The sequence below is a fragment of the Corvus kubaryi genome, unplaced genomic scaffold (genome assembly GCF_017639235.1).
Source record: "Corvus kubaryi isolate FWS band 111438036 unplaced genomic scaffold, C.kubaryi_AGA036_p1.0 137, whole genome shotgun sequence".
NCBI lineage: Eukaryota > Metazoa > Chordata > Aves > Passeriformes > Corvidae > Corvus > Corvus kubaryi.
The window spans coordinates 31,094,522-31,109,131 of NW_024580671.1; the positions used below are offsets into that span (position 1 = coordinate 31,094,522).

A 14,610-nucleotide genomic window follows, 5' to 3' on the forward strand; every position below is an offset into this window, starting at 1 on the left:
AGGGCTCTCTGGCAGGGCTGCAGAGAGGCACAGCCTGAACTTAAACCATTCACCTGGGTTCTGTAATTACCTCTTCCCATTCATTCTATAGGGCACCATTGGAGTGTCAATAGGCTTCTGTCTGGCTTATTCATCCCAAAGCTGGGATACTTTAGGAAAAATCTGTGCCTCCTAAATTGGAAGTAATTTCTGTTGGAACTCTGGCCTTGTTTCAGAAGGCCGTGAACATCCCTAGATAATAACCTGTTGATGGTCCATGTCCAACACAGTCTGTGTTCAGTCCTCTTACAACCCTGCACTCCACCACCCATCTGGATGAGACCCCATACACCTCTCCAGAACTATGAAAATTATCCTCACTGGCCCTGGTTTCAGTCCTAGATTTTCATGTTTGTGACCTGTTTACCCATGTTGATGCAGCAGGCAAGCCCATGAGGGGATAGAGCAAGGAGCCAACCTACACTAGGAGGTGTGGTTTGGGACATAGATAAATTCCTGGCTTTCCACACATCTCTTCCTGTTTTCTTCACTACTCTGTGAGCTAATGGAGGTCTGATTTTCCCAGCCTAAGTGCTGGCTTGACTGCCTGCACCCCCAGGTACACAGCTAGGTGCTGTGCCAGCTTTTCCTCAGCCCACAGGCAAGGGAGCCATGCTCTCCTTGAGCAGACTAAGGGCTGGAGTAAGAGGGCAAGCAGGGAAAGCACCTGCCAGCAGGGAGAGCTGGTCTGTAGGGATGTAAAGCAAATAAGGATTTTCTTGATTTTATTTCCCATCCAAAACAGGGGACGTCCCTGCTCCTCCCTACAGTGCTCACCCCAGGGGCAGATCTGTGAATACCTGCTTTCATAGCCCAACTCTTCTCAGCAATCCAAAGATTTGAAATTAGTTCTGCCACAGGCCTAGCTGTCAAGTCGTAGTGCAGATACTGCTACAGCTGACGCGCAGTCAAGGTCATGACACTGTTCAGTTCAACTGATTTCTGAGTCAAAGGCCACCATCCTTCTCACCAGCAAACATGGCTTCAGGATGCCATTTCTTTGATTCCTCTTTGCTCCCAAAAAAATTGCTGGGGGGAAAAAAATCAACCTGCAGATTATACATGCATGCAAAATACCTGGCAGTGATAGAAGAAGGCCAAAGGTGGATCCTTTTGTATGTTACTTAAAATCATTCCACTTTTGATTGAACTATTTGAATCACTCATTAAAAAGCAGAATTTTAAAGATTGCGATGCAGCTGCAAATGGTGCTTTAATTGAGCACCTCTTTTAAACAGGTGAAACCAAATACCTGTGTTGATAATGTTATACATTAAATTGATCTTGCCAACTTAACAACAGTTGATGTCTGTCCTGTGGTGGGGAGAAGATACAAGTTGTTATGTTTTCCAGTCCCTTTTAAAGCTAGTGCTGATTATTTCTCATTAGTGCAGGGTTTTTTCTCTCCATTTGTAAAGAAAGCTTTGGGCACAACTCTCATGTGTTCCATGTGGCTCTTCTCAGGATAAAAATGTATTTTATCCCAGGCTTAAGAAATAGAGCTTTTCTGTGCCCCTATACTTCTGCCCTAAGAAGAGCCTATGTCTAACTCTGCATTTCATTTGCATATTTTCTCTGGAAGCACAGCTCTTAGCCTGCCCACTGCACACACACCTCACACTTCTTTGCATGTGCATTACTCAACTGCCATTTCCTTGTGTATAGGGCAGGCCCTTAGAGACATCTCATTAACTTAATTCAAAGTCAAAGGTACTGAGAAATAAAGGGTAGTTATAAGATGAACACTAAAGGTCTGATATTGCTTTCTTTACCCCAAAACTTGTTACGTTGATCCAAAGGAATTTATGTTGTGCAAGGAATGCAAGAAATGTTATCCCCACCTACAATTTTATGGTTAACTGATAGATAGCAGAATGAATCCCTCCATAGCCATCACTCCATGCTCTTCATTGTCGAGATATTCTCACATTTTTGGCACAAATGATTTAGTGAGAACTTCTGTTGCATTTGGTACAAAGAATGTTTATCCTTATTTCGGACTATTAAAATACAAATTATATATTCTATATTTAACAAGAAGCGCTCATGTGGAAAAGCATTTTCATCTGCTTCATATTTTTTAGTAAAAAGCAATTATTTGAAAAATGCATTTAAATTAAGTATCAACAGATTTATAATAAAGAACATAAGTAGTTCAAACATTAGGTGACTATCTGAATATTCACAACATTTATGCCAAATTTAATATGATGCGGTTCGTGCTTCTATGACATTTCTATTATGTTTCTAAAAAGTGCATGCTGAATTTTATAGAAAATAAAAATCTAAACATTGATTTGAAATCTGAGGAAATAATTTGTTCAATTTTTATTTTCAAAAGAGACGAAAAGTCCTATATTGCCTCTAAACCTCATCAGGGTTTTATGACTAATCACAGTGCTGCATGCATTGAAAGGCATTTTCTAACTTGTGTTGTATTTCATTGTTTGCTGTCATTGGTTTTACACTAGAATAAGGTAAGTACTTTCCCTGAATCAGTATTTAATGTGTGTTTCTGTTAGCTACAGCTCTTTCACAAAATTTTGTCAATGGTGGGTTGCAGAAAAATCATTTATATGCTGAGATGTGCCACATAGCTCATGAGGGCCCTGATCCTGCAGCACTTCCTCAGTGAGCATTGGGGGAAGTTAAACTTAGCAGAAACTGTTCAGCAGACTGTGACATACTGCAGTGGGACATTCACCAAGGCTGTGGGGGGGAAGGACTTCTCCTTCTTCTGCTTCTGATAGGGTACAGTGAGACCTGCCAATGGATAGCACCCAGAGCACTGTATGGGCAGCCAAGGGGCAATTCCCACTTTTTTCTGTAATAAATGACCACAGAGATGTAGCCACAGCCAGGCAGTGTATGTCAGTCAATCTGCATGGTGGCACAGCCACACCTGCCCCTTAGACACCAAACCAGTGTCCCCAGGTAGTTCTTTCATTTCATGGAACCCAGCTGCTTTGTGCTGTTGCAGTTAATAGATAACACTAACCAGTACATTACTGAGCTCTGGGTTCAAGTTGACTCCACCAAAGCCAAAGAATATTTGTCATTGATAGGAGCCCTCAGAACTTCAGTCAGAGCACTTGACTTTTTTCATTACAGTACCTGCCTAACAAAGCATTTGTAATTCAGCACCAAAATTTACTCCAAGCTTAGTCTTGAGGGACATACCTTTGCTGTGTTCTAAGGCTTTTTTCATGTTTAATTTTGTTATTCAAATATTTTTGTTTCCATTTTGTTCCTGTTTTGTGCCCTGTCAATTAAAAACACAGAAATAATGAATGACATTAGTATATACTGGGGTTATGTACTGCGTATTTTTCATTCCATTTGGCTATGTTCCATTTTTATAAACTTTAAATTGCAGCCTTGTAGTTCAAATTGTGCTTTAGGAAACATGCAATAAACATAATGCTCTGCTAAAGACTAAAGATCCAGAGAGACTCCTCATAAATTGCTTTATTGTAGGTATTTTTTGAACATGCCCTAGATAGTTTTAACTTTGCTCTTCTGTTACAGTCTGCATATTGCTTTCATCCAACTAGCACAACTCCAGATACTTCATTGGAAAGTTTCTCAGAATTTCCTACATAAATTCAAGCAGTATTATCTTCTGTTTACTTTTAAATAGTGCACTCAAAACTGTCAAACATTGTACAATAGTCACTCCTGTTAATTGTTTTTTTGCTCTGTGCTCCATCAGTAATACACAGATAACTACTTTGGATCTGAACTTTTCTGGTTGACTGATGGTTCAATAAATGCACAGAAAAGACAGAAGGCTCAGCAGGTGCTGACCAGTCCATTACACACTCGCAAAACAGTCTTCAAATTGCCACTGATTTTGAAACAAAAGTTCCCACCACACCATCATGGAAGGGGGTCTATTCCTAATATAGCTTGATGCTGCCCAGCACATTTTGGGTGTTTTGAACAAGAAAACAACAGCAAAAGTACGGTAAAGCCTTTAATCAGTCTGTAAAAATAAAAATTAAAATTACTACTAATAGTATTGAAAGCATTTTTGCACCCACCAAATGCAAGGAATGTGCAAGTACTCTTGGAGACTATATTATGTAACTCTTCTTGTGATTTTATAAAGCACTATTGATCTCCCTTATACAGTGCTTGCCTCCTACCAATATATAAAATTAATTCCAAAAAATAAAATATAGACCTACTCTGATTTTGTGGTGCAATATGACAAAATACTATAATGCATAGGGTCTACATATTTACCCATGGAAAGAGTGAAAATCATAGTATTTCTATAGCAGGCATCAAGTTTTTCTGTGGCATCCAGCCAGCAGTTGGAAAGTCTGTCTCATGTCAGTGAGGACAAGTCTGAACTACATTACTGCAAGGAAAAAAAAAAGCATTTAGTTCCCGAGAATTTAGATTTCTCTTATTTTTCACACACTGCACTGCTATGGTGTTCAGTGTAAGACATAAATATATGCTTCTTTCTAACACCTTGATCATCTTCCAATGGAACAAAATTAGTTACATAAAATAAGTAAATCTCTTCTGCATTACTAGGTAAGCATTTCTTTGTTCCTTTTTTCAATTCTTTCTTTTCCTTTTCTTTTTTTGTTTGTTCATTGTTTTAAACATCTTTACCATCCCTTTAAGACCAGATACAAAATGGTTGGTCACTTGAAGTGAAATAGAGGCCAGGTGCACACAGCAGTGTCCAAAATGAGTCCTGAACATCTCTGCTGAGCTGTTGCTGAACATAAGCAGACCAAAGGCAGGATGGAGATGGGACAAAAGCTCCTGGGCCAAGAACTGCAGCTCAGCATGTGCCCCATCCATGTGTCCAAGTCTTGCCCAAGCTGAGGTTCTCACAGCCAAGCTCACTTTTAAATCTGACCAGGTCCAGAAATGGCAATTTTTTCAGCCAAACACTTTGGCAGACTCTGTTTGATCCCATGTACCCAGAGCAAAGCTGCTCAGAGTTGGGCTTGTGCTTTCTCCCAGGCCCATCTGCTGTATTTTGGCTGCAGAGCAGCCTTCTCCCAGCAGATAGGTGCTCTATCCTCACCTCATGGCTAGGATGCTCTCCTGGGAGGTGGGATGTGGCCCTGAAGGCCCTGTGTCTCTGAGGAACCACACACTTCCCAAGAAATGGGAATTAATGGGAAGGCAAAATTAAGAACTTCTTCAAGTTTCAATGGCAGCCACTGTCAGGAGCAGGTTTGGGGTCATAATTTCCCTCCTGCCTTCATCAGTGAGACACCTGGCATTGGAGCAAGGGTGACATTCCACCCTGATGACTCAAGGACCCGAATGAAGACTGAAGTGCAGTGCTGCTTTGCACTTGAGCTACCAAATGGCATTAAAGTTACATACACTCACCACTATCAATCTCTCACACATCAGCACAGACCTTTCCTTTTCACTTGAATAAGTCAACATTAACCCCTCTCTCAATTGCCAGGTGCTCTAGAGATCTACCTTACTGGGACAGTGCCAAAAGCTGTGCCAAGTGTACATCTGTTTTCTCTCATTGTCACCAGGAGCCCAGTCTTTTTTTTATCCTTGTTTGTACATTCCAGTGGCAAAAAAAACCCCAAAAATTAAAAATTGCAAAGCCTTGGAAAACTAGTCAGGAAGTGACTTGGATTTGCTTAGAGGTTTATAGTCTAGATTTTGACTTGACAACTTTTGATCAGTTTAGTCAATTGTGTTCAAGATTAGCTGTAGAAAAGGGTATAATTTTGTTAGACAAACTGTTTTAGATTAAATTATCATACTACAACAAAACCTATTTTTGCTTGTGGAGAATCATAGTTATTTTGCAAAGCAGACAATTACTCCTTTTTCCTAAGGGCCACATTCACTAAAAATAAGCTTATGCACTAGAGAGGAAAGTATGACTTACTACATTATGAGTGTTCACTTCTTACTCACAGACAAAACTCACAAGTGAAAACATTCCTTGAATGCACAAATGGGAGATCTGTTGACTGCAGGTCTTCACAGATCTGCCCTCTCATGATTCCTTCTTCCCCCAGTGGGAGAAGTAGAAATCTGCATTAGGTGGGATGGGCCTTGTCCTCCACATAGGTCTTCCAACAAGGGTGCCTTCTTAAATTTGGCTGCAAATGAGCTCTCTTGCTTGGTCTCCTCCCAGACATGATGATGCTTATTTCCCAGATCTTCCTTTCCTTTTGGAAGAGAGTGCACAGGGACGGGAAACATAAATCTGAATAAAAGTGTTGTACTTCACTTCCTGTAAAGTAAAAGTAGAAGATAACGAAGTGGAGTAAAGCTTTTCTTCTCTTCTCAAGATAAAGTAGTTAATGATCAAAGAAGGATAACTGGAGTACAAAACCCCCATAGAGAAACACTATGAAGTGTGCATACAGTTTTAGTGAATCTGGCCCTAGGCAGCACCAGTTTTCATTAGCTGAAAGCTCTTAACCTTTCCCTAAGGTAATGAATTGTAAATGAAAGCCAAGTGGGACAGATTCTCAATTGCCTTGTACGTCGAAGTTAAACAAAGAGTATGCTTCACACCAGTTTGCACAGACTTAAAAAGTCATGCAAGGACAAAGAAGAATCACTCCCACTAGCTCACTGCTCCAAAAGCATTTACACTATGTATAAAAGAAACTGACACTCTCTCCTTCTTCCACCCTTTGATTTCAACAGCACTCGCAAACAAAATTACATGATGAATTTTTCACGGCAACATGGGCTCAGGCATTTCTACAACAGAAGACGAAGGTCACTTAGACGATATCCATGAAGAAACGAGAAATTTATTTTTTCTTCCTCCCAACATGTGATGTGTTGCTTTCCATTCTCCGAGTCTAGCACTGCATCTGGTATCAGGACTTTTCTGCAACTGGCTTGATGAATAACTGAAAGCCTTTCTCAAGACAGAGTATACACCACTTTTTCGCACTGTGAACTAATGAGAAGTGACTTATTTTCTCATAGGTAAATGTTTTAATGTTGATGTGTCTGTGAAAATTGTGATCTGTTGTAATATCAGTTACAGTGGCAGTATTGGAAGTAAGCAACTAATTCTGTTTAACAGGAAAAAAAGTTTAAGCACAAAGACTTTTCAGATTTTATGTTTATAAAAATCTACATACTAAGTACAGAATTTAACATTCTTTGTCACATAGGTATTTAAGTGCACTGTATTTCAGCTCTGTGTCATTTTATAAGATTAAGTTATCATTGTTTGTCCTCTTTGTATTCTCTTCTACAACATGACACATTGGCACTGTATTTACTTGTTTTGTTGTTGTAATATTTTTGCTGCTGATTTTTGGGCTATTTACCTTCTTAAAAAAATGTATTAAAAAAAGATCATCAAAGTACCTAATCCAGGATATAATTGCAAAAGTAGTTGTAAAGGCGTTGATATCCTTCGGTCTTATTCTTTGATATGTCTGTTGGTTAGCATTGTTTTGTGGATAAAAAAAGAATGCTTGACATTAAACTTTTTTCTACTAAGGATTTGTGAATTAAGCCCCAAACAGAAATTCCCAATTCCCTGTCTAAATGTAGTCAGTTCTCTGAAACTGATTTACTTACAGTAACTGCCATTTGGTGTCTGTAGTAATGAAGTGATTTGTAAACAGTGAACGTTTCATTGTGTTCTCTTTGGTGTTTGTTTCTATTGCGGGTCATGTTTGTATCTTCTAACAAAGTTGTATCTACACCAGCAACGTTATAATGCCCCTATAGCCCTAAACTGTCTATTATCATAATAAAATGCTTCACTTTATGGTGAACCAAGCTGAAGATCCATGCTTCAATAAAGATAATGTCAACAAAGAATTCTGATGTTAGACTTTTCAAGCCATGTGGGCTTTACATGAAATCATAAATGAAATTCTTCTACTATATACCTAGATTCTAAAGCAAACATCAAGGTTATTTTTTAATATTTAGCACATCACACTTAACAGCACTTTGCAAATAACACAAATGAAGAGATCTCCGCAGTCCCACCTATGGGCATAACATGGTCCTTGGAACAGGTCCTGGCGCAATGAATGAAACAGGACCATGGACCAATATGCACTCTTGCTTTATCTGCAAACCAGAAAGTGTAAACCACTGTTTCCAAGCTCTGGCAACACAAGTGTGGCACATAAGGAACCTGGTTCCTAACAGACAAAGCTGTTAATTCTTAGAATCACAGAACCATTTAAGGTTGCAAAAGACCTTTAACATCAAGTCCAACCATTAACCCAGCACTGCCAAGTTCACCACTAAACCATGTCCCTAAGCACCACATCTATACATCCTTAAAATACCTTTAGATGGGGAATGGTGACTCAACCAGTTCTCTGGGCATCCTGTGCCATGCCTGACAACCCTTTCAGTGAAGAAATTTTTCATTACATCCAATCTTAACTTCACCTCATGCAAGCTGAGGCCATTTCCTCTTGTCCCATACTTTGCTGCTTGGGAGAAGAGACTGATGCCTGCCTCACCACAGCTTTCTTTCAAGTAGTTGTAGAGAGCAATAAGGTCCTCCTTGAGCTTCCTTTTCTTCAGGCTAAACAATCCCAGTTACTGGAGCTTCTCCTCATCAGAGAGAAGTATCATATATACCTGCTGTGCTCTTACATCGTGCACATCTGCTTCTAGCACTATATCTGTCTGAAACAAAATGGTGTTTGCTACAGATCCATGTTCAGCTGAACATGTGTTTAATTTTTAGGAGGTTTTTGATCACAGGTACCTGAGGCAGTGCAGAAAAAAAATGAGATCATTCAGTGACCAACTAGTCAACACCTTGGCTTGGTCAAAATTATGTGACAGACCTTTGGATGATCTGGAAACTTGCTGCAACAGTCCAGCCTCCTGCAAACTCACTGTACTGTTCTGGAGAACCAGTGTACTTTGTGCACTTCCAATCCCTGAAACAAGATAAAAGTTCTATTCAGAAAAATAGCAGAAAGACAAAACATGAGGGTATTAAAGAATATAACAACTTAATGTTTGGGCAAGCGATTTTAAAATATTGTAATAAGAGTTTTGCCCATTGAACAAACAAAACTGCAAGATATAAACATTCCTATTTTTTAAGATAGTTTTATTTGCTTTAATATATCAATAGAAGGGTGATATTTCAATCTAAAATGCACATGCAGCTAATGTGCTTCCAGGGAATTAATTTATTTTAAAGACTTTAGATATAATGAGGCACTTTGCCTGACTTTTCAGGCAAGAGATCAGCATAATCAGAGAAGCTGCTTTTCACAGTTGTGTTTCTTTCCTTTGAATAATGTATGCAATTACAACTACAGTGGAATACAAAGCATTTTATCCAAACTCACCACAAACTCTGCACTGGCTTTTCTCTTCCTCACTGGGAGATTCCCAACTTAGACTTTTTCCATTCCTACAACACCTCGCATAGCATACACATATAGTATACTCAGTAAATGTGGGGTTTTTTTATTTTTCATCCCATATGGCTGAAAACAATGAGTCATCTGACATTAAACAGTTGTTAAAATAGCAAGGGTGGATAACGGATAATCAATGGCAATAAAAATGCAATAAAATATACTAATAAGCTTATCTACTGGTGTAAAACTTTGGCAGACATAACTATGAAAACTGACTTTTAGTACTTTTAGTATGCCTTATAGTCTTCCTCATTTCTCCTGTCAGCTCACTAGCCCATGTTCCCGTAGAATAAGGAGAACATAAGAGAAATTAAACAAAAATACAGGAAAATTCAACTCTGACCCGCTGGAGTTCCTGAAATAAACAAAACCTGAAGTTCTCATAATTTTACCTAAATGTTTTTCTCTTGAGCTTGCTTCATCCAAAGATGATAACATTGTCTTAATGGGAGAAAATATGCAGAGCACCAATATTTTTGAAGGACCAAATCCGGCTTTGCAGGATCTTGACAATTTATAGAAAAAGGTAGTAATTAAATAACACAGCAAATACACTCAAGGACAAGACATTGTCAAAGAGCAAAGTACCAGCACACAAACTGGGTAAATACCAGACTAGACAACAAAACTATAGAAGTAGAATCAACAGCATAAAGCAGTTTTTAAAAATGCCACTTTGCATTGCATCAGTGGAAGTATTTATGATAAAACACAGTAAATATAAATACGGCTACCAGTGCCGGTAAAACAGACAGCAGTTGTCAGCTGTTGAGCCCTTCACTTAAATACAGATGTAAACAAGTTGGAGATATTGCAAAGTACTGCAGCAGAAACAAGACCCTTGAACCCATGGGGTTCCAAGTAGAGAGAGTTGTTTAGTCTAGAAAGGAAAACATTTGGAAAGAGACATGACAACATCCATAAACATGGTTCTATGTTTTACTTACTTGCTAACCCTTTAGGGCAAATGTTACTGGGTGGAAATGCTGCCACAGCATCACCTCATCATTTATCCATTAGTAGTCAATGGGGTTGGTTATTATCAAAGCAGGAAGCCAGTGTAAGGCCCCAGATAAACCCCACTCAGATCAGCTTTGTAGTGAGGTTTAACTAATGACTCAACACTGGAGGAACAGGAACAAGCCAGCTGTAAAGGGGAGCTACCTTCATCCTGAGCTGGCAAGGGAGCCTCAGAACGAAGCAAGGTCAGCAAAAGGGCTTGCCTATGTTAAGCATGGCCCTAAAGAGCTCTTTAGGGCTGTTAGCAATCCAGAGCAGCTGAGGCCATGCAAGCACTTGCAGTGCATCTGTGAAGGAGCAGACAGAGCACCCACCATCCACAGGTGGTGGATCTGTTGCTGGAAGAGAAGACCATGGGGTATGAGGATGCAAGCATTGTACAGGGGACATGTGGATGAATTGTCCAATGTTCTCCTCTGCTGCTGCTGTTTTCTGACTTTTGCTTTTTCTTCCCCATGTTATTCCTGGTTCAGCTGAAGGGACTGAGCTGGCAGTAAGCCTAAAGACTTAGGCCCTGTGTGGCTAATTACTACAGAGCCTGATGGGGAGAGTTTTAGCTGGCACGTAGCAAGGCAGGGCCAAGCAAAAATGCTGTTCCAGGAATGGACGAATACCATACTGGAGGATGATGATAAATGCTGAGTTTATAGACTGAAATGAATTTCTTAAGCTTCTTTTAAAAAAGAAGAGAATGTGGTTGTGTTTTTGAGCTCTGCTACTCAGGGGAGATCTGTGCAAGGTGGTGGCAAAGAAGCCATGTCAGAAGGCTCAGGTGTTTCCCTGACTCTATCTGGCAGAACTCTGGGAGGTACTGTGTAGTCACAGGTTTCAGGGCTACTTCTGCATTAGGATGACATTGCTGATACCATGAAGCTTGCTGATCCCCTCAGGTCCCTCTTTCCCTGCACACTGACCATGCGCATACATGCCAGCCCTCTGCTGATAACCTATAGCTCCAGGTGGGCTAGAAATAGCACATGCAAAGCCATTCAACTGGTTTATACTCACAACTGGACAGCTGATTTAAAATCACACCCTTCTCAGGGGATATTTTAAATTATTTGAGTTCAGCCATTTTCAAGGAACTTCAGTACAAAAAAAGGAAAATGTCCCAATGTTTGGGCCTCTGCTAGAATAACTGTGTTATCATGGACAAGAACAAAGCTTGACATGAGTTATGTGTCTGTATAGGATGTGTGTAGGAACTAATTAACAGCAGCATTTTAAGAACCAAGCCTACTGCCACTGAAATCAGTGGGAAAACTCCTGTACATTAAATGTGTTTCACTTCATATGGAAATGTCCACCTCAGCTTTACTAATCCAGCTGGTTTGACCTGTCCTAGGACCTGTGTAAGACTACAAATATATACAGGGGTTTTTCTGCCTTAGAAAACTGTATCCTTCTTAGAAGATCCATGAGTGTAGTTAGGGCATGGTGGGGAGTGAGCCAGTCAATGGAGCCTATCTGACCCATTTGGGATGTTTCATATGGGAAGTGTATGCCAATGGCCCAGTGGGAAGTGTCAGAACTCTGCACTCCCAGCCCCTCAGCCACCTTCCCTGCCCATACTCACCATCAGCAGCTGTCAGAGGAAGTTAAGAAACAACCAGCCCAACAGCTGGGGCTCCAGGCAGCTGTGAGTGCTGGATCTGGCCTTTGACAGCACCTTGCAGCTTTCCTTGCACTGCTGGAGAGCAGTGGCTTCCACTGCTCCATCCCCTGCAAGCTGGCTGAGCCTCCAAAGCTCCCACTGAGCCCCCAAAGCTCCCATTTGAGCCCTCTGTCATCACACAGCTCCAGTGGTGTGTGTGCACCCTTAACTTATATTCCCCAATTATCCTCCACAGGAGTGTTTTTACTCTCCTCAATTGTCTACATTGTTTATTCTGTATTAAGTTTCCCTCCCTATTCTTGTTTTGACCAAAAATCCTCTTCTCATCTTGTTGCTACTGAGTTTAGCACTGTATCAATTCCTGTCCTTCTCCCAGAGCTGAAGAACCACAGCATCTTTTACCATTTTAGACAATGCTGGAAAGAAGCAATAAAAAGAATTATTAACCTTTGAGTGTGTCAGACTAAAATGCGCCAAGAAATTAAAACCAGCTTGTACTTAAATGCAACCATTGACACAATTAGTGTAACATAATCCTCAGGATTACCGGAACATTCAAAATACTTTGCACTTGGGTGGACTTTTCTAGCAGGAAGTCTGCTAATCTGTGTTGGTTTGAGGCTTTCTCTTCTCCTTTCCCTTTGTGCAGGGTGTATAAACAGGTCTTTCTGTTGTATGTTACTGCAATTTATGTTTTACTGGCAATAAAGCATTTCAGAATTTCACTACCAGGCCACACCTTCATAAGTGAATTACACCTGCATTCTAACACAGGCTACAGATTTCCAAGTTCAGAAAAAAAAGAGCTTTTTGGATAAAAAACTATGAATCAACAGAGATGTGCTTCCCAAAGTATCTCCATTTACCCAGTTCTGTGTAACAATGGCATCCAACATCATTTCACATCAAGTCTGATGTATGTGGCATTATCTATCACTCTGAAATTTTTCAACAAAATGTCTTTTTGTTACAGCCTATTTTGAATAAACAAATCTTCTAAAGGCAACTTTAGAAATGTTTTGATCTTGAAATTTCTCAATTTGACAACACTGAAATTTAAAGTGCTGTATTTCACCTTGAATTCATTTGAATTTTATTTAAGTTACTCTTCAATTCTAACAAGGGCTGCCATGTAAAGGAATCATTTTAAGGTTTTCAAATCCTATTCAAGTCCTGTATACACCGGTTTCACAAATTTTTTCATGGTCTTAGTGCGTAATTTCAAAGCTGGAAAAAAAATTCCATGAATTCTGTGAACAAACCCAAATCTGGGAAGTGGGAAAACATTTTTGTCTTGGGTGAGAGAGCTACTATTATGATGGAAAACATTATAAACCAAGGACTGAAAGATGTGATCTGTGAAGGCATTTCACTACTAATTCTTTCATATTCACAATGAAATTGATACCTATGTATTCTTTGAGCCCCGTAAAGAAATAAAAAACTACACCCAGATAGGTATTTGAAAAAAATTCTCAGTTCGGCTGCTCAGACACTGGAATAGGTTGCCCAGGGAGGTGGAGTCGCCATCGCTGGAGGTGTTCAAGAGGCGTCAGGATCTGGCGCTGGCCGATGTGGTTTCGGGATTACAGGGGCAGTGCTGGGTTGACGGTTGGACGCGGCGATGTTGAAAGACTCTGCCAACCTTGCTGACTCCACGATCCCAGGACTCTGCGGTTCCCTCCGAGCAGGGCAGCGCCCGCGCAGCCCGCACCGCCGGGGACGCGCGCGGCCCCGCGGCATCCTGGGACTCGTAGGCCGCGGCGGAGACGCCCCCGGCGGGAGCTGGGGGCGGGACTACGAGTCCCAGGCGCGCCCGCGGCCGCGGGGCGGGAGGGGGCAGGAGGGGGCGGGGGCTGGCGGCCGCCCCCATCCCTGTGCTCCTCACCTTGGAGCGAGCGGTGGCTGCGGCTGCCGGGCTGGATGTGCCGGGCTGGAGGGAGGCGGCGCCGGGAGGTGAGCGGAGCGCGGCCGGCCGGGCCGGGGGTGAGCGCGGCGTGCGGGGTCGCTGGCGGATGGGGTCTCTCCCCTTGAGCGGATCTCCCCTGAGGGGAGCGAGCCTCGCCGCGAGGAGCGTCGGTGGGGTCGGGCTGTCCCGGTGCCCGTGGCTCCTGCTCGGTCAGCCCGGGCCGGGGTGGCCTGGGGGTCTCACCCCGTGCCGCCCCCGCTCCCTTGGCCCCTCGCCCCGCGGCGGCCCCGGCCGCAGCCCCGCGTGCGGCAGCAGCGGTTCGAAGGCAGCGCCGTGCCGGGGCGGCGCCGCTCCGCGCCTCCCGCACCGCCCGGGGGCTCCGGGCAGCGGCGGCGCCCGCGCTGCTCGGCGCTGCTAAACGCGCAGCACCCAAGGGGAAACCGGAGGGAGGGTGAGAGATCAGTCATTTCCTCGTCTTTTGGCTGCACGCGACTGTAAGCTGCGGGCTGTCAGTTTGCGTCTAAGCGACTCTCCCAAGAAGCCCTGTAAAAACAAAAACTACCTGCTTTGCACTGCCATTACTAGCTTCAACATCAAGACCTTCAAAACCTTTCCAAAACCTCGATTAATCT

At 42.0% G+C, this 14,610-nt stretch overlaps 2 protein-coding genes across 9 annotated transcripts in view; both read left to right on the forward strand.

Moving 5' to 3' along the window:
• Positions 1 to 7,848, forward strand: part of RELN (reelin) — a 276,616-nt gene extending 268,768 nt beyond the window's left edge. The window contains exons 64-65 of one of the 3 annotated variants that reach the window (XM_042018399.1): positions 2,511 to 2,516; positions 6,706 to 7,848. In XM_042018399.1, coding sequence (XP_041874333.1) covers positions 2,511 to 2,516; positions 6,706 to 6,802 — 103 coding nt within the window. In that variant the 3' untranslated portion in view covers positions 6,803 to 7,848. Of the gene's footprint in view, positions 1 to 2,380; positions 2,517 to 6,705 lie in introns of those variants that run through there. The other 2 variants (XM_042018400.1, XM_042018398.1) reach the window with 2 other exon arrangements.
• Positions 7,849 to 13,919: 6,071 nt separating this feature from the next.
• SLC26A5 (solute carrier family 26 member 5) overlaps positions 13,920 to 14,610 on the forward strand; it is a 36,232-nt gene continuing 35,541 nt past the window's right edge. For all 6 annotated transcript variants that reach the window (XR_006014467.1, XR_006014468.1, XM_042018403.1 and 3 more), the window contains exon 1: positions 13,920 to 14,025. The gene's annotated coding sequence lies outside the window, so the exon portion shown is untranslated. The remainder of the gene's footprint in view (positions 14,026 to 14,610) is intronic.